The following is a 24,881-nucleotide window of genomic DNA, read 5'->3' as shown; positions in this document are numbered from 1 at the left end:
TTGCTTGGGGGAGGGGGCAAGGCGGCGCGGGGAGGAGTCCCGGCCGGACTCGGGGTCGGGCGGCGGCGGCCTCCCGGTCTCCTGGAAGGAGACGGCGGCGCGGGGCTAGCGGGCCGGCTCGGCTGGGCTTCGGCCCAGTCGGGCGCTGAGGTTATTATTTTTTACATAATTTCGCCGGAACTCAAATAAATCCTAGAAAATAAAATAAAAATCTAAAAATACCAAAACAATTTTTCACCGTCTAAATAAAATATTTAGAACGAGATGACCATTTTTTTGGCCTAAAATGCAATTTTGAAAAAACGTGCAATTTTTCTAATGCAAATAAAATAACAATAAAATCCGAATAAAATCAAATATTTGATTTTAATATTTTTCCTCCAATATTTCAATTATTTTGGAGAAGTCATATTATATCCTCTCATATATTTTAATATGAAATATTTTCGGAGAGAAAAATAATTAAAATCAAAATCCTCGTTTCAAATTTTGATAAAATTCAAATATGAAAACAATGAAATCCCCAACTCTCTCCGAGGGTCCTTGAGTTGCTTAGGATTTTGCGGATCGCGAAATGAAATGCAATAAAATATGATATGCATGAATGATCTATGTATAACATTCCAAATTGAAAATTTGGGATGTTACAATAAGGAAACTTGTTTAACCTGATACAGATGACATTAGAAACTGCTTCGTTCTAACAGAAGTAAACTACGAACCTGATACAATAGAAAGGACAAGCATAAACACAAGCAACTCCATGACCAGTTTTCTATGTTTTCGTCATCACTAGTATCCGTAGTAAGGATCGTCATAATTCTTCTCTGCCTCTTTTGCACTCTCCAGACCTTCTCTGATGTTTTCAATTCTCTTCCACGACTCGTAGGTGGCGTACGCATCTATCGCTGCATACTCAATGAGGTAATTTGGGAGTGGGCTGATCCCCCACAGTTTATGGTCTTCAACCCTATCAATCTTATCCTTCATCTGTTTGTAGAATGGGTGGATCACACTCCCTGCAACATCAGCCAAAGAGTGGTACCTCTTTCTTCCCTTGAAAGGAACTCTCCATTTGCGCTGGATGTCGATGTACTTGTCAGGGTTGATCTCCAAACCAGAACTTCGCAGCATCTCTTTGTCACCATCAATACTGAAGTCGGCAAAGGTGTAGAACCTGTCCTCCTTCAGGAACGGGCGCAGGCTCTTGGGCCAGTAGGGGGGATGACACATTTAAGGTGGATCCATCAAGTATCGATCAAGTACATGCTTATATAGTACGTATAATTCATGGACGAAAAAATGTCAGAAACTGCTATGTAGAGTTCAGAAATAAAATACAAGCACAGCATGTTATTTTAATTTTTGGTATTTACACTTGAATCAATTACCTATCTACTTCTTAGCCACGTTAACACATCAATTCAATAAACTGAACTACACTAGAACATGAAATATAGAAACTACACTAGAACAGAAAGTACACTAGAACATCAAGTTCAGAAAATAATCTCGTACGTCAAAATCCATAAATTAACCTAGTGCATCAAATACATAAACTGATCTGGTGAGTCAAGTTCAAAATCTATTCTGCTGCATCTACTTCAGAAACTTCACTGATACATCAAGTCAATAAACCAATTTAATCAAATTTTAGGGTGAAAAGCTAATTAAACAGAAGCATGGAGTGGTTGAAACTGTAGGATGGTTCACCATTTTGTTGCCGCGGTGATGTGATATACCAAACAGAGTTCCTCCACGCATAATTGTAGAACCGCTGCCCTCTCCGGAGGTTCGTCCTCCCTGGTATACTCGACATCAACGCCGATGTACTGAGGGTACAAGCCGCAAACCCTCTTCAGGATCATGCTGATCATCTTGTCGGCTTCCTCAGGATTGCTGGTGCATATGACATCCAGATTTTCCTTGCCGTTGATGTCAACCTCCTGGAGGTGCACTTTGTACTCGTGCTTCTGACCGGGGACCTGAACGTCGTCGACCTCAGTGCTCTGGTCGGACGTCTCACCACGAGGACGCTTGGCAGATGGTTCCTCCGCCATTATCCTCCTCCAGCGATGACCGCCTTGACACAGAGATTGTGAGGAGATGCTAGTTGAGATGGAACGGCAATAGTGTTTTCGGGATTGAGCGGCTATGGAAGCGCAGTTTCCCTTTTGTGCCAAGGTCTGGGTCGTGGAGGAGGCGGTTGGACGTGGCCTCGTCGTGGTAGTGAGGGCGGAAGACATGCGCTCGTTGTTGCTGTGCGTCTAGGCAACCGCCGAGTGGTAGTGCTTGCGGTTGCCGGGAAAAAGCAACCGTCAAATCGTCCGATTAAGCACGTAACAAATGTTATTGCTCGCACCTTTCCCGGCGCACGGCGCTACTACCACACGACCAATGCTGCACAGACTTCACACATGTGGACTCACAAGCGATACTCTCTGAGTACTATTCGCACCGATGCCTCTACTACCAAACTTCCCAACGCATCACTCTCACGTGCCCGTGGTGACACACGCTCGTAACTCTAAAGACTTCACAACCGTGACTCTCTGAGTACATCTTCAGATGCATGCCCCTGCCACCACACATTTGTGCATCCACAGAGTTGATACCAGTGCCTCTATAATTCGAACGTCGGTGCCTGTAGAGCCTGGTGTTCCATGCCTCACACGTCTATTAAGATGCTATAGCGAACAAAAAAAAGCCAGGCGACACGAATCTTGATACTAAAATCAGACCGTCGAAGATTACAGAGGGTTCCATCATTTCCATCTCTCCCACCTGCACTACTCTCTTCCTTCTTCTCTTCCACAGCAAAATCTCGAAACATTTCACACTCACACAAGGTCTCCTCCTAGGTTCAGTACATGGGGCCAAATTCCAAGTAGAGTTCCCCTCGCAAAACAACCGCCACCACGCTTCGCCAACCACCCTCCCACTTCGAGATACACACCGTCAAACGGGGCGCCCAACAACACAAAGTACCCACCCGACGGCGATGAAGCAAAGACTTCAACACCGCCGGCGGAGATCACAACAAAAAAAGACGAACAGACAGAATAGACTGATGGAAGCGAGAAGCCGAACACAAGCAACCGAATGTAAATAACAATCTATCCCATTGCATTCCCCGAGGTAGATCATAGTGATTTGTCCATTTCCAGGGACAACAATCCCAGCCACCACAAAAATCCGAGTTTTGCACTATCCAAAATCAACTTGTCTAAAAAATTGAAGTACCGTACACATGACATTTAATAACGCTACTGCTCCCCGCTACGGAATTTTCACAGCACGATATGTGCTTAAAAGTACTACTCCTGCCACATCACTAACTATAATACCTCAAACGATTCAAATACTACGAGCATACTGAGAGCTCAAACTTGGTAATTACACCAGATTTTTTACGCCCGTTGTCCCTTGATTGATTGTAACTATTTTCAAGTTAAGTGCCTCATGTCCGTCACTGCAGTGTTTTTACTTCAGTGCCTCCTGTACCAGAATCCGTGCCTCCTGTACATTCAAAGGCCTGCCTCATGTGCGTACACCCATGTGCCTCACGTGTCACTCGCCCAGACTCTAACGTGCCCCGTAATACCACACCTCACGAGACTTCACGAACGTGGTTCTGTAACCGAGTAGTCGGACCCATGCCTCTGCCGCCACACGTATGTGCATCCCGAGAGCACACACCCGTGACTTGAGAAAACACACGTACGTGCCTGTTGTGGATTCACCCTTTCTGCCTTCCGTGCCTGAACCAACGTGCCTCACGTGCTTAACGTAACATGCGCCGTGACTCTTACATTGTCCCAGTTCCACGCCCGCGTCGCTCCTGAAACTTCACAACCATGCCTTTTAACCGAGCATTCTAACACGTGTCTCTCCCAACGCACTCTTGTACTACATCCACTGGGTTGATACCCGTGCCTCGAGAAGCAGCATGTCCGTACCTGGGTTGGCTTCCCGTGCCTCCGCTGCTTACATCCACGCGCCTCACGCGACACTGGCCTCCAGTGCCTACGTCTACGTGCCTGTAGAACCTACACTTCCGTGCCTCGTGTGCCTCCATCCACATGCCTCTAGAGAGGCTCCACTTCAAAACTACCACGTGACTTCACAAACGTGGTGCCTTCATTTCTGTCCATACATGTACCTGCACCCACGTGCCTCACGTGTCACTCGCCCAGACTCTTACGTGCCCCGTAATGCCACACCTCACGTGACTTCACGAACGTGGTTCTGTAACCGAGTAGTCGGACCCATGCCTCTGCCGCCACACGTTTGTGCATCCAGAGAGTGCACACCCGTGACTTGAGAAAACACACGTACGTGCCTGTTGTGGATTCACCTTTTCTGCCTTCCGTGCCTGAACCAACGTGCCTCACGTGCCTAACGTAACATGCGCAATGACTCTTACATGGTCCCAGTGCCACGCCCACGTCGCTCCTGAAACTTCACAACCATGCCTTTTAACCGAGCATTCTAACACATGCCTCTCCCAACGCACTCTTGTACTACATCCACAGGGTTGATACCCGTGCCTCGAGAAGCAGCATGTCCGTGCCTGGGTTGGCTTCATTTCCGTGCCTCCGCTGCTTACATCCACGCGCCTCACGCGGCACTGGCCTCCTTTGCCTGCGTCAACGAGCCTGTAGAACCTGCACTTCCGTGCCTCGTGTGCCTCCATCCACATGCCTGTAGAGAGGCTCCACTTCAGCACTACCATGTGACTTCACAAACGTGGTGCCTTCATTTCTGTGCATACACGTACCTGCACCCACGTGCCTCACGTGTCACTCGCCCAGACTCTTACGTTCCCCGTAATGCCACACCTCATGTGACTTCACGAACGTGGTTCTGTAACCGAGTAGCCGGACCCATGCCTCTGCCGCCACACGTATGTGCATCCAGAGAGTACACACCCGTGACTTGAGCAAACACACGTACGTGCCTGTTGTGGATTCACCTTTTCTGCCTTTCGTGCCTGAACCAACGTGCCTCACGTGCCTAACGTAACACGCGCCGTGACTCTTACATTTTCCCAGTGCCACGCCCGCGTCGCTCCTGAAACTTCGCAACCATGCCTTTTAACCGAGCATTCTAACACGTGCCTCTCCCAACGCACTCTTGTACCACATCCACAGGGTTGATACCCGTGCCTCGAGAAGCAGCATGTCCGTGCCTGGGTTGGCTTCATTTCCGTGGCTCCGCTGCTTACATCCACGCGCCTCAAGCGACACTGGCCTCCTGTGCTTGCGTCTACGTGCCTGTAGAACCTGCACTTATGTGCCTCGTGTGCCTGCATCCACATGCCTGTAGAGAGGCTCCACTTCAGCACTACCACGTGACTTCACAAACGTGGTGCCTTCATTTCTGTGCCTACACGTACCTGCACCCACGTGCCTCACGTGTCACTCGCCCAGAGTCTTACCTGCCCCGTAATGCCACACCTCACTAGACTTCACGAACGTGGTTCTGTAACCGAGTAGTCGGACCCATGCCTCCGCCGCCACACGTTTGTGCATCCAGAGAGTGCACACCCGTGACTTGAGAAAACACACGTACGTGCCTGTTGTGGATTCACCTTTTCTGCCTTCTGTGCCTGAACCAACGTGCCTCACGTGCCTAACGTAACATGCGCCGTGACTCTTACATGGTCCCAGTGCCACGCCCGCGTCGCTTCTGAAACTTCACGACCATGCCTTTTAACCGAGCATTCTAACACATGCCTCTCCCAACGCACTCTTGTACTACATCCACAGGGTTGATACCCGTGCCTCGAGAAGCAGCATGTCCGTGCCTGGGTTGGCTTCATTTTCATGCCTCCGCTGCTTACATCCACGCGCCTCACGCGACACTGGCCTCCTGTGCCTCCGTCAACGTGCCTATAGAACCTGCACTTCCGTGCCTCGTGTGCCTGCATCCGCATGCCTGTAGAGAGGCTCCACTTCAGCACTACCACGTGACTTCACAAATGTGGTGCCGTCATTTCTGTGCCTACACGTACCTGCACCCACGTGCCTCACGTGCCACTCGCCCAGACTCTTACATGCCCCGTAATGCCACACCTTACGTGACTTCACGAACGTGGTTCTGTAACCGAGTAGCCGGACCCATGCCTCTGGCGCCACACGGTTGGGCATCGAGAGAGTGCACACCCGTGACTTGAGAAAACATACGTATGTTCCTGTTGTGGATTCACCTTTTCTGCCTTCCGTGCCTGAACCAACGTGCCTCACGTGCCTAACGTAACATGCGCCGTGACTCTTACATGGTCCCAATGCCACGCCCGCATCGCTCCTGAAACTTCACAACCATGCCTTTTAACCGAGCATTCTAACTCATGCCTCTCCCAACGCACTCTTGTACTACATCCACAGGGTTGATACCCGTGCCTCGAGAAGCAGCATGTCTGTGCCTGGGTTGGCTTCATTTCCATGCCTCCGATGCTTACATCCACGCGCCTCACGCGATACTGGCCTCCTGTGCCTGCGTCAACGTGCCTGTAGAACCTGCACTTCCGTGCCTCGTGTGCCTACATCCACATGCCTATAGAGAGGCTCCACTTCAGCACTACCACGTGACTTCACAAACGTGGTGCCTTCATTTCTGTGCATACACGTACCTGCACCCACGTGCCTCACGTGTCACTCGCCCAGACTCTTACGTGCCCCGTAATGCCACACCTCACGTGACTTCATGAACGTGGTTCTGTAACCATAGTCGGACCCATGCCTCTGCCGCCACACGTTTGTGCATCGAGAGAGTGCATACCCGTGACTTGAGAAAACACACGTACGTGCCTGTTGTGGATTCACCTTTTCTGCCTTCCGTGCCTGAACCAACGTGCCTCACGTGCCTAACGTAGCATGCGCCGTGACTCTTACATGGTCCCAGTGCCACGCCCGCGTCGCTCCTGAAACTTCACAACCATGCCTTTTAACCGCGCATTCTAACACATGCGTCTCCCAACGCACTCTTGTACTACATCCACAATGTTGATACCCGTGCGTCGAGAAGCAGCCTGTCCGTGCCTGGGTTGGCTTCATTTCCACGCCTCCGCTGCTTACATCCACGCGCCTCAGGCGACACTGGCTTCCTGTGCCTGCGTCAACGTGCCTGTAGAACCTGCACTTCCGTGCCTCGTGTGCCTGCATCGACATGCCTGTAGAGAGGCTCCACTTCAGCACTACCACGTGACTTCACAATCGTGGTGCCTTAATTTCTGTGCATCCACGTACCTGCACCCACGTGGCTCACGTGTCACTCGCCCAGACTCTTACGTGCCCCGTAATACCACACCTCACATGACTTCACGAACGTGGTTCTGTAACCGAGTAGTCGGACCAATGCCTCTGCCGCCACACGTTTGTGCATGGAGAGAGTGCACACCCGTGACTTGAGAAAACAAACGTACGTGCCTGTTGTGATTCACCTTTTTTGCCTTTCGTGCCTGAACCAACGTGCCTCACGTGCCTAACGTAACATGCGCCGTGACTCTTACATGGTCCCATTGCCACGCCCGCGTCGCTCCTCAAACTTCACAACCATGCCTTTTAACCGAGCATTCTAACACATGCCTCTCCCACTACACTCTTGTACTACATCCACAGGGTTGATACCCGTGCCTCGAGAAGCAGCATGTCTGTGCCTCAGTTGGCTTCATTTCCATGCCTCCGCTGTTTACATCCACGCGCCTCACGCGACACTGGCCTCCTGTGCCTCCGTCAACGTGCCTGTAGAACCTGCACTTCCGTGCCTCGTGTGCCTGCATCCGCATGCCTGTAGAGAGGCTCCACTTCAGCAATACCACGTGACTTCACAAATGTGGTGCCGTCATTTCTGTGCCTACACGTACCTACACCCACGTGCCTCACGTGCCACTCGGCCAGACTCTTACATGCCCCGTAATGCCACACCTCACGTGACTTCACGAACGTGGTTCTGTAACCGAGTAGACGGACCCATGCCTCTGCCGCCACACGTTTGGGCATCGAGAGAGTGCACACCCGTGACTTGAGAAAACATACGTACGTTCCTGTTGTGGATTCACCTTTGTGCCTTCCATGCCTGAACCAACGTGCCTCACGTGCCTAACGTAACATGCACCGTGACTCTTACATGGTCCCAGTGCCACGCCCGCATCGCTCCTGAAACTTCATAACCATGCCTTTTAACCGAGCATTCTAACTCATGCCTCTCCCAACGCACTCTTGTACTACATCCACAGGGTTGATACCCGTGCCTCGAGAAGCAGCATGTCTGTGCCTGGGTTGGCTTCATTTCCGTGCCTCCGATGCTTACATCCACGCGCCTCACGCGACACTGGCCTCCTGTGCCTGCGTCAACGTGCCTGTAGAACCTGCACTTCCGTGCCTCGTGTGCCTGCATCCACATGCCTATAGAGAGGCTCCACTTCAGCACTACCACGTGACTTCACAAACGTGGTGCCTTCATTTCTGTGCATACACGTACCTGCACCCACGTGCCTCATGTGTCACTCGCCCAGACTCTTACGTGCCCCGTAATGCCACACCTCACGTGACTTCATGAACATGGTTCTGTAATCGAGTAGTCGGACCAATGCCTCTGCCGCCACACGTTTGTGCATCGAGAGAGTGCACACCCGTGACTTGAGAAAACACACGTACGTGCCTGTTGTGGATTCACCTTTTGTTGCCTTCCGTGCCTGAACCAACGTGCCTCACGTGCCTAACGTAACATGCGCCGTGACTCTTACATGGTCCCATTGCCACGCCCGCGTCGCTCCTCAAACTTCACAACCATGCCTTTTAACCGAGCATTCTAACACATGCCTCTCCCACTGCACTCTTGTACTACATCCACAGGGTTGATACCCGTGCCTCGAGAAGCAGCATGTCCGTGCCTCAGTTGGCTTCATTTCCATGCCTCCGCTGTTTACATCCACGCGCCTCACGCGACACTGGCCTCCTGTGCCTCCGTCAACGTGCCTGTAGAACCTGCACTTCCGTGCCTCGTGTGCCTGCATCCGCATGCCTGTAGAGAGGCTCCACTTCAGCAATACCACGTGACTTCACAAATGTGGTGCCGTCATTTCTGTGCCTACACGTACCTACACCCACGTGCCTCACGTGCCACTCGGCCAGACTCTTACATGCCCCGTAATGCCACACCTCACGTGACTTCACGAACGTGGTTCTGGAACCGAGTAGACGGACCCATGCCTCTGCCGCCACACGTTTGGGCATTCAAAGAGTGCACACCCGTGACTTCAGAAAACATACGTACGTTCCTGTTGTGGATTCACCTTTGTGCCTTCCGTGCCTGAACCAACGTGCCTCACGTGCCTAACGTAACATGCACCGTGACTCTTACATGGTCCCAGTGCCACGCCCGCATCGCTCCTGAAACTTCACAACCATGCCTTTTAACCGAGCATTCTAACTCATGCCTCTCCCAACGCACTCTTGTACTACATCCACAGGGTTGATACCCGTGCCTCGAGAAGCAGCATGTCTGTGCCTGGGTTGGCTTCATTTCCGTGCCTCCGATGCTTACATCCACACGCCTCACGCGACACTGGCCTCCTGTGCCTGCGTCAACGTGCCTGTAGAACCTGCACTTCCGTGCCTAGTGTGCCTGCATCCACATACCTATAGAGAGGCTCCACTTCAGCACTACCACGTGACTTCACAAACGTGGTGCCTTCATTTCTGTGAATACACGTACCTGCACCCACGTGCCTCACGTGTCACTCACCCAGACTCTTACGTGCCCCGTAATGCCACACCTCACGTGACTTCATGAACATGGTTCTGTAACCGAGTAGTCGGACCCATGCCTCTGCCGCCACACGTTCGTGCATCGAGAGAGTGCACACCCGTGACTTGAGAAAACACACGTACGTGCCTGTTGTGGATTCACCTTTTCTGCCTTCCGTGCCTGAACCAACGTGCCTCACGTGCCTAACGTAGCATGCGCCGTGACTCTTACATGGTCCCAGTGCCACGCCCGCGTCGCTCCTGAAACTTCACAACCAAGCCTTTTAACCGCGCATTCTAACACATGCCTCTCCCAACGCACTCTTGTACTACATCCACAGTGTTGATACCCGTTCGTCGAGAAGCAGCATGTCCGTGCCTGGGTTGGCTTCATTTCCACGCCTCCGCTGCTTACATCCACGCGCCTCAGGCGACACTGGCCTCCTGTGCCTGCGTCAACGTGCCTGTAGAACCTGCACTTCCGTGCCTCGTGTGCCTGCATCGACATGCCTGTAGAGAGGCTCCACTTCAGCACTACCACGTGACTTCACAAACGTGGTGCCTTCATTTCTTTGCATCCACGTACCTGCACCCACGTGCCTCACGTGTCACTCGCCCAGACTATTACGTGCCCCATAATACCACACCTCACATGACTTCACGAACGTGGTTCTGTAACCGAGTAGTCGGACCAATGCCTCTGCCGCCACACGTTTGTGCATAGAGAGAGTGCACACCCGTGACTTGAGAAAACACACGTACGTGCCTGTTGTGGATTCACCTTTTTTGCCTTCCGTGCCTGAACCAACGTGCCTCACGTGCCTAACGTAACATGCGCCGTGACTCTTACATGGTCCCATTGCCACACCCGCGTCGCTCCTCAAACTTCACAACCATGCCTTTTAACCGAGCATTCTAACACATGCCTCTCCCACTTCACTCTTGTACTACATCCACAGGGTTGATACCCGTGCCTCGAGAAGCAGCATTTCCATGCCTTCCGTGCCTCGTGTGCCTGCATCCGCATGCCTGTAGAGAGGCTCCACTTCAGCACTACCACGTGACTTCACAAACGTCGTGCCTTCATTTCTGTGCCTACAGGTACCTGCACCCACGTGCCTCACGTGTCAGTCGCCCAGACTCTTACGTGCCCCGTAATGCCACACCTCACGTGACTTCACGAACGTGGTTCTGTAACCGAGTAGTCGGACCCATGCCTCTGCCGCCACACGTTTGTGCATCGAGAGAGTGCATACCCGTGACTTGAGAAAACACACGTGGATTCACCTTTTCTGCCTTCCGTGCCTGAACCAACGTGCCTCACGTGCCTAACGTAACATGCGCCGTGACTCTTACATGGTCCCAGTGCCACGCCTGCGTCGCTCCTGAAACTTCACAACCATGCCTTTTAACCGAGAATTCTAAAACATGCCTCTCCCAACGCACTCTTGTACTACATCCACAGGGTTGATAACCGTTCCTCGAGAAGCAGCATGTCCGTGCCTGGGTTGGCTTCCTTTCCGTGCCTCCGCTGCTTACATCCACGCGCCTCACGCGACACTGGCCTCCTGTGCCTGCGTCAACGTGCCTGTAGAACCTGCACTTCCGTGCCTCGTGAGCCTGCATCCGCATGCCTGTAGAGAGGCTCCACTTCAGCACTACCACGTGACTTCACAAACGTGGTGCCTTCATTTCTGTGCATACACGTACCTGCACCCACGTGCCTCACGTGTCACTCGCCCAGACTCTTACGTGCCCCGTAATGCCACACCTCACGTGACTTCACGAATGTGGTTCTGTAACCGAGTAGTCGGACCCATGCCTCTGCCGCCACATGTTTGTGCATCGAGAGAGTGCACACCCATGACTTGAAAAAAAACACGTACGTGCCTGTTGTGGATTCACCTTTTCTGCCTTCCGTTCCTGAACCAACGTGCCTCACGTGCTTAACGTAACATGCGCCATGAATCTTACATGGTCCCGGTGCCACGCCCGCGTCGCTCCTTAAAATTCACAACCATGCCTTTTAACCGAGCATTCTAACACATGCCTCTCCCAACGCACTCTTGTACTACATCCACAGGGTTGATACCCGTGCCTCGAGAAGCAGCATGTCCGTGCCTAGGTTGGATTCATTTCGGTGCCTCCGCTGCTTACATCCACGTGCCTCACGCGACAGTGGCCTCCTGTGCCTGCGTCAACGTGCCTGTAGAACCTGCACTTCCGTGCCTCGTGTGCCTGCATCCACATGCCTTTAGAGAGGCTCCACTTCAGCACTACCACGTGACTGCACAAACGTGGTGCCTTCATTTCTGTGCCTACATGTACCTGCACCCACGTGCCTCACGTGTCACTCGCCCAGACTCTTACGTGCCCCGTAATGCCACACCTCACGTGACTTCATGAACGTGGTTCTGTAACCGAGTAGTCGGACCCATGCCTCTGCCGCCACACGTTTGTACATCCAGAGAGTGCACACCTGTGACTTGAGAAAACACACATACGTGCCTGTTGTGGATTCACCTTTTCTGCCTTCCGTGCCTGAACCAACGTGCCTCACGTGCCTAACGTAACATGCGCCGTGACTCTTCCAGGGTCCTAGTGCCACGCCCGCGTCACTCCTGAAACTTCACAACCATGCCTCTTTAACCGAGCATTCTAACACATGCCTCTCCCAACGGACTCTTGTACTACATCCACATGGTTGATACCCGTGCCTCGAGAAGCAGCATGTCTGCGCCTGGGTTGGCTTCATTTCCATGCCTCCGCTGTTTACATCCACGCGCCTCACGCGACACTGGCCTCCTGTGCCTCCGTCAACGTGCCTGTAGAACCTGCACTTCCGTGCCTCGTGTGCCTGCATCCACATACCTGTAGAGAGGCTCCACTTCAGCACTACCACGTGACTTCACAAACGTCGTGCCTTCATTTCTGTGCCTACATATACCTGCACCCACGTGCCTCACGTGTCACTCGCCCAGACTCTTACGTGCCCCGTAATGCCACACCTCACGTGACTTCACGGACGTGGTTCTGTAACCGAGTAGTCGGACCCATGCCTCTGCCGCCACACGTTTGTGCATCGAGAGAGTGCATACCCGTGACTTGAGAAAACACACGTGGATTCACCTTTTCTGCCTTCCGTGCCTGAACCAACGTGCCTCACGTGCCTAACGTAACATGCGCCGTGACTCTTCCAGGGTCCTAGTGCCACGCCCGCGTCACTCCTGAAACTTCACAACCATGCCTCTTTAACCGAGCATTCTAACACATGCCTCTCCCAACGGACTCTTGTACTACATCCACATGGTTGATACCCGTGCCTCGAGAAGCAGCATGTCTGTGCCTGGGTTGGCTTCATTTCCATGCCTCCGCTGTTTACATGCACGCGCCTCACGCGACACTGGCCTCCTGTGCCTCCGTCAACGTGCCTGTAGAACCTGCACTTCCGTGCCTCGTGTGCCTGCATCCACATACCTGTAGAGAGGCTCCACTTCAGCACTACCACGTGACTTCACAAACGTCGTGCCTTCATTTCTGTGCCTACATATACCTGCACCCACGTGCCTCACGTGTCACTCGCCCAGACTCTTACGTGCCCCGTAATGCCACACCTCACGTGACTTCACGGACGTGGTTCTGTAACCGAGTAGTCGGACCCATGCCTCTGCCGCCACACGTTTGTGCATCGAGAGAGTGCATACCCGTGACTTGAGAAAACACACGTGGATTCACCTTTTCTGCCTTCCGTGCCTGAACCAACGTGCCTCACGTGCCTAACGTAACATGCGCCGTGACTCTTACATGGTCCCAGTGCCACGCCCGCGTCGCTCCTGAAATTTCACAACCATGCCTTTTAACCGAGAATTCTAAAACATGCCTCTCCCAACGCACTCTTGTACTACATCCACAGGGTTGATACCCGTGCCTCGAGAAGCAGCATGTCCGTGCCTGGGTTGGCTTCATTTCCGTGCCTCCGCTGCTTACATCCACGCGCCTCACGCGACACTGGCCTCCTGTGCCTGCGTCAACGTCCCTGTAGAACCTGCACTTCCGTGCCTCGCGAGCCTGCATCCGCATGCCTGTAGAGAGGCTCCACTTCAGCACTACCACGTGACTTCACAAACGTGGTGCCTTCATTTCTGTGCATACACGTACCTGCACCCACGTGCCTCACGTGTCACTCGCCCAGACTCTTACGTGCCTCGTAATGCCACACCTCACGTGACTTCACGAATGTGGTTCTGTAACCGAGTAGTCGGACCCATGCCTCTGCCGCCACATGTTTGTGCATCGAGAGAGTGCACACCCATGACATGAAAAAAAACACGTACGTGCCTGTTGTGGATTCACCTTTTCTGCCTTCCGTTCCTGAACCAACGTGCCTCACGTGCTTAACGTAACATGCGCCATGAATCTTACATGGTCCCGGTGCCACGCCCGCGTCGCTCCTTAAAATTCACAACCATGCCTTTTAACCGAGCATTCTAACACATGCCTCTCCCAACGCACTCTTGTACTACATCCACAGGGTTGATACCCGTGCCTCGAGAAGCAGCATGTCCGTGCCTAGGTTCGATTCATTTCGGTGCCTCCGCTGCTTACATCCACGTGCCTCATGCGATAGTGGCCTCCTGTGCCTGCGTGAACGTGCCTATAGAACCTGCACTTTCGTGCCTCGTGTGCCTGCATCCACATGCCTTTAGAGAGGCTCCACTTCAGCACTACCACGTGACTTCACAAACGTGGTGCCTTCATTTCTGTGCCTACATGTACCTGCACCCACGTGCCTCACGTGTCACTCGCCCAGACTCTTACGTGCCCCGTAATGCCACACCTCACGTGACTTCATGAACGTGGTTCTGTAACCGAGTAGTCGGACCCATGCCTCTGCCGCCACACGTTTGTACATCTAGAGAGTGCACACCCGTGACTTGAGAAAACACACATACGTGCCTGTTGTGGATTCACCTTTTCTGCCTTCCGTGCCTGAACCAACGTGCCTCACGTGCCTAACGTAACATGCGCCGAGACTCTTGCATGGTCCTAGTGCCACGCCCGCGTCGCTCCTGAAACTTCACAACCATGCCTCTTTAACCGAGCATTCTAACACATGCCTCTCCCAACGGACTCTTGTACTACATCCACATGGTTGATACCCGTGCCTCAAGAAGCAGCATGTCCGCGCTTGTGATAGCTTCATTTCCGTGCCTCCGGTGCTTACATCAACGTGCCTCACGCGACACTGGCCTCCTGTGCCTCCGTCAACGTGCCTGTGGAACCTGCACTTCCGTGCCTCGTGTGCCTGCATCCACATGCCTGTAGAGAGGCTCCACTTCAGCACTACCACGTGACTTCACAAACGTGGTTCCTTCATTTCTGTGCCTACACGTACCTGCACCCACGTGCCTCACGTGTCACTCGCCCAGACTCTTACGTGCCCCGTAATGCCACACCTCACGTGACTTCTCGAACGTGGTTCTGTAACCGAGTAGTCGGACCCATGCCTCTGCCGCCACACGTTTGTGTATCCAGAGAGTGCACACGCGTGACTTGAGAAAACACACGTACGTGCCTGTTGTGGATTCACCTTTTCTGCCTTCCGTGCCTGAACCAACGTGCCTCACGTGTCTAACGTAAAATTGCACCGTGACTCTTACATGGTCCCAGTGCCACGCCTGCGTCGCTCCTGAAACTTGACAACCATGCCTCTTTAATCGAGCATTCTAACACATGCCTCTCCCAACGCACTCTTGTACTACATCCACAGGGTTGATACCCGTACCTCGAGAAGTAGCATGTCTCTGCCTGTGATAGCTGCATTTTCGCGCCTCCGGTGCTTACATCAACATGCCTCACGCGACATTGGCTTGTCCCATGGTTCTCTACGTGCCTGTAGAATCCACACTTCTGTGCCTCCTGTGGCTTCATCCACGTGCATGTAGACCCTGCACTTATGTGCCTCGTGTGCCTGCATCCACATGCCTGTAGAGAGGCTCCACTTCAGCACTAACAGTCTCAACACTAAAATAATAATAATACTGTAGCACACAAAAAACCCGAAGCCAAGCATAATGAATCTTGATTCCCAAACGGACGGTTGAAGATTAGAGACGGTTCGATGGTTTCCATCTCTCCCTCCCTCTTATACTAGCTTGCTTCCCCTTCCGCAAAGTAAATCTCGAAACCTTCATCACTCCCGCACGCTCTCCTCCTTCCTTCTGCACACAAACACAAGCTCGAAATCGAGTTCGCCTCACCGGACAACCGCCACCGCGTTCGCCAACCACACTCAAATCCGACATACAAACAGCCACACTCTGCCCGCGACAACACCAATAACCCCGCCGACTGCGGCGACCGACGGTGAGGACTTCAACAGCAGCGGCGGTAATCGCAACAAAAAAGGAGCAACGACACAATAAGCGGATGTAAGCGAAGAACACCGCACAAGTAACTGAAGGTAATTATCATTCTATCCCACTCCATTCCACCGGGTAGATCGTAGTTATTTTTCCACCTCCAGGAACAGCAACCCTAGCCACCGCTACCAAGGAGTTTTCTAATAAGCTAAATCAATTTGCCTAACAAATTGAACTAGCGCAGAGATGAGATTTAATAGAAATGCTACTGCTCTCCGCCCTGGGATTTTCGCCATACGATTTGTGCTCAAAGGTAAAAAACCTGGAACATCAGTAACTAGAATACGTCGATAGATCCAAACCCCACAAGCATACTGAGAGCCCAAAACTGATAACCGTACAAGATTTTCTACATCCCTTGTCCGGTCAATGTAACCGTTTTTCAAATTAAGTGCCTCTGGTGTGAAATACCATAAACAAAGAATAGGTGTACCCTGTGCTTCTAGGGTAAAACAACCCGTGCCTCCCTATCCATGCAAATTTGTTTTCACACCACGCAGGTTTTTTTCCTGTGACACTCGACTCTGCTTCTAACACCTGCCCATTTTTTACGCAGCAATGACAAATCCTCACGAAGAAGCTAAAACCCAGCAAAATACTGACGAAGACCCTGCTGAAGAGCATGCAATCCAGCAAGCTCCTGTCAAAGGTTTGAGCAGAAAGTCTCCACTGTCCATCTACAAAAAACTATATTGAGATATTAATAACTTAACTGCTATCCTTGACAACAATAACTTAACTATGTCTACAAATAAAACTACCTGCCACTTTTTATATATTTCTTTATAGAAAACATTAAAAATGTTTGCACAATATCTTATTTTTAATTCAAAAACAGTTTAACTTACCCAATAAATCTTGAACTATCATTGATGATATTCCTCCCATTATGAAATATCACCTGGAGTGTGCATTTTTGTCTCAGAAAATGCTTCACCCTAACTTCACTACCCCAGCTGCACTCATAACCATAATTAATATTTTCTTCCATCCCCTGATTAGCTCAATCGGTAACAATAGTAATAACCTATCTTAACCCAAGAAAAGAAAAGTAAAAATACCCTTTGGGAGTTTCACATTCCTTATGCATAATCATGGAAGATATATATTTTAAATGTGTATCTATTATTTTCGGACAAAAAGAACATCCTTTTTTGTTACCTGGTCATTATACAGGACACGAAGACGGTGATATTCAAAGCGCAGAAACAGGCAGCATCTCTCCTCATTCATCAGAAAAGAACACAGAACAAAACATGAGGAACAAACCACCTGCGGAAGAAATGATAACTTACACCAGGCTCAATAAGATTAAACATCTAGCAACAAGAAAAAAAAGAAAATCAGATACAAGCACTGTTTTTACTCCTGGAGCAAAAAAGCAAAAGCAAAAGGACAATGCTGTAAACATCGTCGACACTAGTACCTTGCAGCATCAGCCATTACCTCTAATGGTACTCCCGCCAACAGCACCAACCGCCACGAAGAAACAAGGTGAACGCAAGAAGAAAAACAAACGACAAAGGGTAGAAAAAGAACAAGACGATACCAACAGCAAAGGTTCAAATACCAACGATGACGACGATGACAGGGAACATGATGCAGATTTCATTCCTATAGACGGCGATGATGCTGAAGAGCATGACAGCGACGCAGAACATGACGACGATGTAAAAACACACTTATGTACTAATTTTGAATACCACTATTCAGCACTCAGGATCTAGCGTTCCTTTCTAACGAAACCCTTTCTTTTTGTCTTCTGAAACAGAACAAATCAGGACAGAAGGACAGAAAGAGGAGAAAGACAAGCGGAAAAGAATTGGCAGCACCAACAGTTGACGAAGAACAGCAAGAAACAAACCAAGAGAAATTCCAAATCAAGGCAGGGGCAGCATTCGCTCATGTCAAGAAAGCATGGAATTTACTTAAAGACCGTCACAAGCAAGATATTAGGACGACAGGATTTGGCAGCATAGAGAACTGCAAAATAATGGGCTCCATCTGCAGACCACTTGCAGCACACATCTACGACAACCTGGACACAGAAAGCATGACAATAACCTTCGGTGATGGTACCGAAGATAAGAAACTCAAGATTACCAAGGAAGCTATACACAAGGTGTTTGGATACCCAAACGGCACGGAAAAGTCAGCACCAAGGCCAACGAAGAGCCCAACTTCAATGAAAGAACTGATGTCAGACCTTGGCTTCAAACATACAGATTTCAAGCCAAAAGAACTGTTCACGAAGCTAGAAAAATTGGTGGAACTAGATGACGAACAGTCAAACAGGAAATCAGTCAAAATATTTTTCCTTATTTTTTTCCACAACGTTGTCTGCGGGTCAAGCGCCGCTATCTTTGCCCGACAAGCTATAATGGTAGAGGACATGGACTATCCAGAGATGGCAAAGATGGATTTCTGCGAGGTAATCGTCGAATGTATTAAGGAAGGAGCCAAGATATGGCAGAAACACAGAAATTTGCCTCAGGAAGAAAAGAACAAAAAGCATGTCAATGGTTTGGCACAGGGGCCAGTAATCATGTACCTCGAGTCCCTGCTGCTGCCAACCGACACAAAAGAAATGCGGAAGATTGCAAAGACAATGGACAAGACCTCCTTACCACAAGCAAACCATCTCAAAGAGAGTGACCTAGCAAAAATAGCTAGAGCAGACATGAAAAGGGACGGAAAAGCACGACCAGATGACTATGAATTTGGCAAAATACAGGTATAGCTATATTGTACATAAATCAGTCCTTCCCTTTTTGAAAACGGTTTCCATTCTAATCAACTACATTCCACCAAAACGATGCAGACATGGAAAGGAACAACAGAAAGGATCTTCTATGCCAACACAGCATCAACTTCGTCTTCAATTCGCCAGATAGCAGGAGAACATCGCAAACAACAGCAACACCAGAACACGACCAAACTGCTACCACCTCCACCCAAACGCCGGCGTGAACCACGTGTCGGCACCAGTGGAAGCAGGGAACCAAACAAAAGCATCAGCACAGGAGCAGAAGAAAGATTCCAAAGGATAAACAAATTGTTGGAAAAAGTACTCCATGAAGCAGAACAGATACCCGCAGACACCACCAAGGATGAAAACCAATGCAACGAAAAGGAAAAGATATTGGATGAAAAAAACAAGAACCTAGTCGTGCAACAAACAATTTCCCTGATGGATTCATTGGAACAACTCAGACAATTTCAGGACATAGTCTGCACAAGGTACCTGACAGACAACGCGACCCTGCAGACACTAGAGCAAGCAGATCCAGCAGCCTCAATTAGACTAGCCGACGCCGACCGCACGAATGAAATCGTAGCCACAACAGAACCAAGAGAAAGGAGAAAAAAAAGAAGAAGACGAAGAGAGGAAGAGAAGAACAAAATCAAGGGACATAGGCATTGACAAGAACAAGATAAAGCGGCAAAAACAGGTAAGTAAATACTAATGCATGGTGCCATACGCACCCTAAAGCAAACCCCTGTTTTCATACCTAAACTGAAAAGAACTGCCTCAATGCTTTCAGGAACGTACCAATAGAACGCCAGGCCAAGATGAACTCCAACAGCAGGATGGTGTCAACAACCCCAAAAACACGAATGAACGCAACAAACAAAGCAACCTCACAACAGACAATGCTACAACAACAACTACCCCAACACAAGCACAAGATACGATCGACGTCAGAACCTGTGAAGAGGTCAGTATGAACATCCATTTTTCCTTTGAAAACCGGATAGAGTTATAAGTTAACTGACAAACCTCCAACAAAATATAGGCTCAGCTAAAGAACAATCAAGTCAGCAGCCCCGCCAACCAAATGCAAGAGCCTAACCCACAATCAACCGTTAGCATAACAAATGACAAAGAAGAAGAAAACAACAAAGAGGAGGTAAACTTCCATAGCCCACTATTACCCACACCGAAAACTCATAAATGGCAGGAAAGAAAGTGAACCGCAAACTCATATTGTTTGATCTCCAGGTATCACGAGCACTGCAAGACCTAGAGACAACCCGTGTTGAAATTGAACCCCATAGTGAACCTCAAACAGACGAAGGCGTCAGAGAACAGGAACATTGTGTACAAGAGATTTCCAGCGCCACAACATTGCACATCACCATCACGAGTACAAAGGAGAAACAAGAGACTGTTATACCTGACAAAGAAACAGTAGATGCAGGCACAAATAACCCAGTCATCAACACGGGGGTAAAAATTCAACAACAACAACCACTTTTCAAAATATTTTTATGATGTCTGAACTACCTAATACACCCCGCCACGTCAATACAAAGATTATAAGGGATGTCTCACCCTTTTCTTTGAACAAATGCAGGAAACAAATGAGTACGCTGATCTCGAAGATCAAGAACTTCAAACAACAACATCCGAAGAGGTGAGGTTACAAAGCTCAGACACAAATGAAGTTCAATCTATAATTTCAATTTTTATTAAACAGGAAGAGGAAGCAAGCAAAAGCACTGGCATAGACATTCAACAAGAAAAACTAGAGGACAACACGAGACAAGGAGAAGCCGTAGTACAAGCAGTAGACAGTCCTGCAACTCCAGAGATAGAGGTCTTATAAAAAATTGTAACTGAACAGTCAGAAATGCACCCATTTCTTAAATATTTTTTGTGTTGGTGCAGGCACAAGATCTCAAGAAACCATCAACAATCAAGACCATCAAACATAACCAGAGGAGCCCAATGAAGAACCCGAACATGTTCTTCAAACAATAGACAATAATGCCACTGAAGACCAAGCCACAAAAAATTCACTCACCAAACAACAGGTAGCAGAGACAGCGGCAGCGTCAACGACTGAAAAGGTAAACTTACGAAACCTGCAACTATGAAATTATAAAATTGCTGCGTGCACAATCAAATAAACTCCAACCTACCACATTTGTATTCACTCCAATGGACTCTCACTTTGCCGCCTCTATGTTTGAACAGCTGCAAGAAAAAAAACAAGGTCAGTGACGATGAACGGCAAAATAATGAGCAAGAGAAGGACCCAAAACCACCACTGAACGAACAATCAGCAGTAACAACAACAAATACAGAGGTGAAATCACATAATACCTCTTCATGAACTTATAGTTCAAAAACACGCATTTGACATTTCACTACTTTCCTGCATAGCAGAGAGAGGAGACCAATGAGCAAAAGGAGGACACTGAAGAAGGGCAACATGTTCTTCAAAAGGCAGTCATCAACCTAACAGAAGACCAAGCCCAAAAATATTCACTCACCGAAAAACACGCAGCAGAGACGGCAGCAGCAACAACGATTGAAAATGTAAAGTTACATACGTTGATCCTATCAAAGTATAAAATAGGTATGTGGAACCTCAAATAAACTGCCACTTAGCCACCTGTGTGTTTCAAAAGCTACAAGACAAAAACGAAGGCCGCGGCGATGAACTACAAAAGAAAGAAGAAGAAGATGCCCAAGAACCTCCACTCAACGAAGAACAAGCACAACATTCAGCAACAACGATTGAGGAGGTCAAGTTACATAAGCTGATTCTACGAAAATATAAAGTAGTTCCATGAGAACTAAAATGCACTCAAACTTAGCCACCTTTATTATTGAACAGCTGCAAGACAAAAACCATGACAGTGACGACGAACACCAAAACAAAGAACAGGAGGATACCCAAGAAACTACACTCGACGAAGAACGGGTGGAACAGTCAGAATCACCAACGATAGCTCAATAGGTGAAGTTGCACAAAATATATCCACAAAATTACACGACTTAATCACAATCATAATAGCTCAAACAACGCACCAAACGCTTCGCTGTTTTCCCATAACAGCTGCTATAATTGAAATAAAGTAGCAAGTTAAATTATTTCAATGCTTTTTCAATGATAACGCAGAAACACGAAGAAGGCGACCACGGAGATACAAGCAATGAAGCAGACACACACATTGTTCCAGAGAAAGAAGCAGAAACCATCGAAGAAAACCCTACACCGTCGTACGATGCCCATTCCCCTGGAAGAGAGGTCAGTGCCAACCAGGTCGAGACTCAAAAACAAGACGGAAAAGACCACCAGCAAGACACGACGGTTGACAAGGAAAAGCATGATGCTAAGAAAGACACAGACGACTCAAATGAGGATGCAGCAAAAACTGAACAAAAGGGTACAATGCAAAAAGAAGAACATAACATGCCGCAAGAAGCAGAAGAAGAACAAGAAAGGAACAACACTGGACATGACATATCTTCTAGCATTGAAGCAGGCAAGACAATATAAACTTAATTGCTATCTTGTGATCTTGTGACTTGGAATTATTTATATTAAATTCAAAATCATCGCAGGCACAATGGAGAAAGGGGACAAAGATAGTGATTCCGTCAACAAAGCCATCGAAGACCTGTACAACACTGTATGCAAGCCATGGACACAGAGAGAAATGTAAGTTCATGCAACTAACACAAAACACATTATTACACACAGTCATTTTGACTGTATCATGTGTAAACTAAAACATTTTTCTAAATATACTTTGCAGGGATGAGCTTTTCATTACAACGAACAAGTTTGATGTCAATCTAGGCCATGTCGCCGAAAGCTTCAAGGTCGGTAAATCAGTACGCACCGAAGCAATCGAGCCCATGCTAACAATCTTGAGAAAACAACTAAATGGCACAGGGAGAAAGATTCTATCGTTAAGCAACACTGTAAGTAAAGATCATGGCAAAATAATCACGTTTAAAACAATATATATGACTTTATAAATAGATAAACTTCCCCTATAACTGAACTGACAAATTCCCTTTGTGTATCTGTGACAAAACAAGCAGCACTCGATGAAGGAAGCCGACGACGAAGATCCAATGTGCTATAGAAATAATGATCAAGAACACATTAGAAACAAATTACTACCTGCCTGGCTTACATCATTTTTCAACATGCAAGAAGACGAAAAACTGCAAGATTATAGCATGGTAAGCAGATCAGCTTGCGTATATGTTATGAAAAGTTCTCTTTTTATTTTATGTTTCTAAATATAAGAAGATTTCCAAATATTTTCTTTTTATTTTTTGTTTTGCAGTTCCTTCTACCATGTTCGTTGCGCGGGTTTGAGCAAGACGAAAATACAAGTCATTACTTCACCATTACAGTTAATATGCAAAAACAGGGCTTTGAACTCCTTGACTCTTCAACTGCATATTGAGGCACAATAGAATTCTTCAACAATGTAACCAGCAAATTAATGAAAATATGGAAGCACGTAAGCACAGAGCTACAGCTTTCACAAAAAAGCATCGACCATTTCAAAAGGGTCAAACTGCAGGTGCCACTTCAAGGAGAAGACATGTAAGCACTTCCAACATTTCACTTCTTTCTTTTTTTCAATGCAAGATTCAATACTACAATTACTGAAATAATGCTATTCTTTCGTGTTTTCAATGCAACAATTACCACTACCATTGCTCCAACACTTCTCTTCTTTCAGTTTCTTGAATGCAACAATCTTACTAGTACCATTCCTCTACATGCAGAATGGACTGCGCATTCTATATGTACATGAACCTGAAGCACTACTCCAATGATGGAACAGCAGCAAACTTAGAGCCAGAACAAGTACCAGAGTTGAGGAAAAATTTCTATATCAACTAATCAGTCAACACAGTGGGAATACCAAACTGTCATTAATCAAGTGTACAACAGGTTAGTCTTTTCAGAAACTAATCCTTACAATTTTGTCACACTAGAAGAAGTAATATTCTTTTTTTAATTATTATTTTTTGATTCTAACAGATATGCTGAAGTATGAAATCGATATGGGAGACAAGGAAATGCAACAGACGGAATGTTGTGTACTAGAAGAGTTTCCACCAAATCCCGAGCCAAAAGAACATATTATGCATGCGACAACCACAAAAGAGCATGAAGTTATTGATATATCCAGTAAACACAAAGAGGTTATGGATGTCAGCAGACACGTCGTCGCCCAAGAATCTTGCACAGACCACGAAGAAAAGGATCCACCAATAGAACCAGATCAACCACCACCAGACGACAAGATACCACACCATGCTGAAGAGCAAACGAACGAGCAAAATATCAACAGCAATACCCCGAGCACAGATCAACTTGAACAAACAGGCACTGATTTAAAAGAGGATGGCACAAGCAACGACGTACCAAATACACAAGAACAGGTTTCCGAGCAAAAGAAACAACATGTTCTTCTTCAAGAAGAAACAGGCTCGACAAGCAATCAGCAAGGCACCTCCAACACCATCTCTCTAGAGTTCCTAAAACCCAAAACAATGGAAAAGCACGATGAAGTTGATGAATTTCTTTCAAGCCTTAACCCGCTCCAACTAGAGGAATACAACGAGCATGTAAAGATGGGCGTTGAATTCGATGTAATCAAAACATGGCTGAATGACCATGAAAGCTATGAATTCAACAAAAATCCCACGCCGTATCTGACAATCTTGCAGCAAGAATCAGGAGAACATTCAATGCCTCAATCATCTGAGAACAGCTCAGACAAGAAAATCTCGGTCAAGAAGAGACCGGTAAAGCCTTCAAGAAGGCTACATGGAAAAATTCCTACTTTTGTCCCAGGAGATCTCAAATTTATGAACCAAGACAGAGCACTTCATGAATACCTATTCAGCAAGAAGGACATGACGAATGCGGAGAGTAAG

At 48.4% G+C, this 24,881-nt stretch overlaps 1 protein-coding gene across 1 annotated transcript; it reads right to left on the bottom strand.

Annotated features, from left to right (window-relative positions):
- Positions 1–792: 792 nt before the first annotated feature.
- LOC141040744 (uncharacterized) lies at positions 793–1,233 on the bottom strand. Its single transcript, XM_073506859.1, has one exon. It carries the CDS (start codon positions 1,231–1,233, stop codon positions 793–795), a length of 441 nt encoding a protein of 146 aa, XP_073362960.1.
- Between the last annotated feature and the right edge of the window lie 23,648 nt (positions 1,234–24,881).

Source organism: Aegilops tauschii, chromosome 2 (genome assembly GCF_002575655.3).
Source record: "Aegilops tauschii subsp. strangulata cultivar AL8/78 chromosome 2, Aet v6.0, whole genome shotgun sequence".
Lineage (NCBI taxonomy): Eukaryota > Viridiplantae > Streptophyta > Magnoliopsida > Poales > Poaceae > Aegilops > Aegilops tauschii.
This window is presented reverse-complemented; position numbering and strand designations above follow the sequence as displayed.

What these genes read in the sequence shown, in the direction of transcription:
- LOC141040744 (XM_073506859.1), bottom strand. Translation starts at nt 1,233, where the DNA reads ATGTGTCATCCCCCCTACTGGCCCAAGAGCCTGCGCCCGTTCCTGAAG.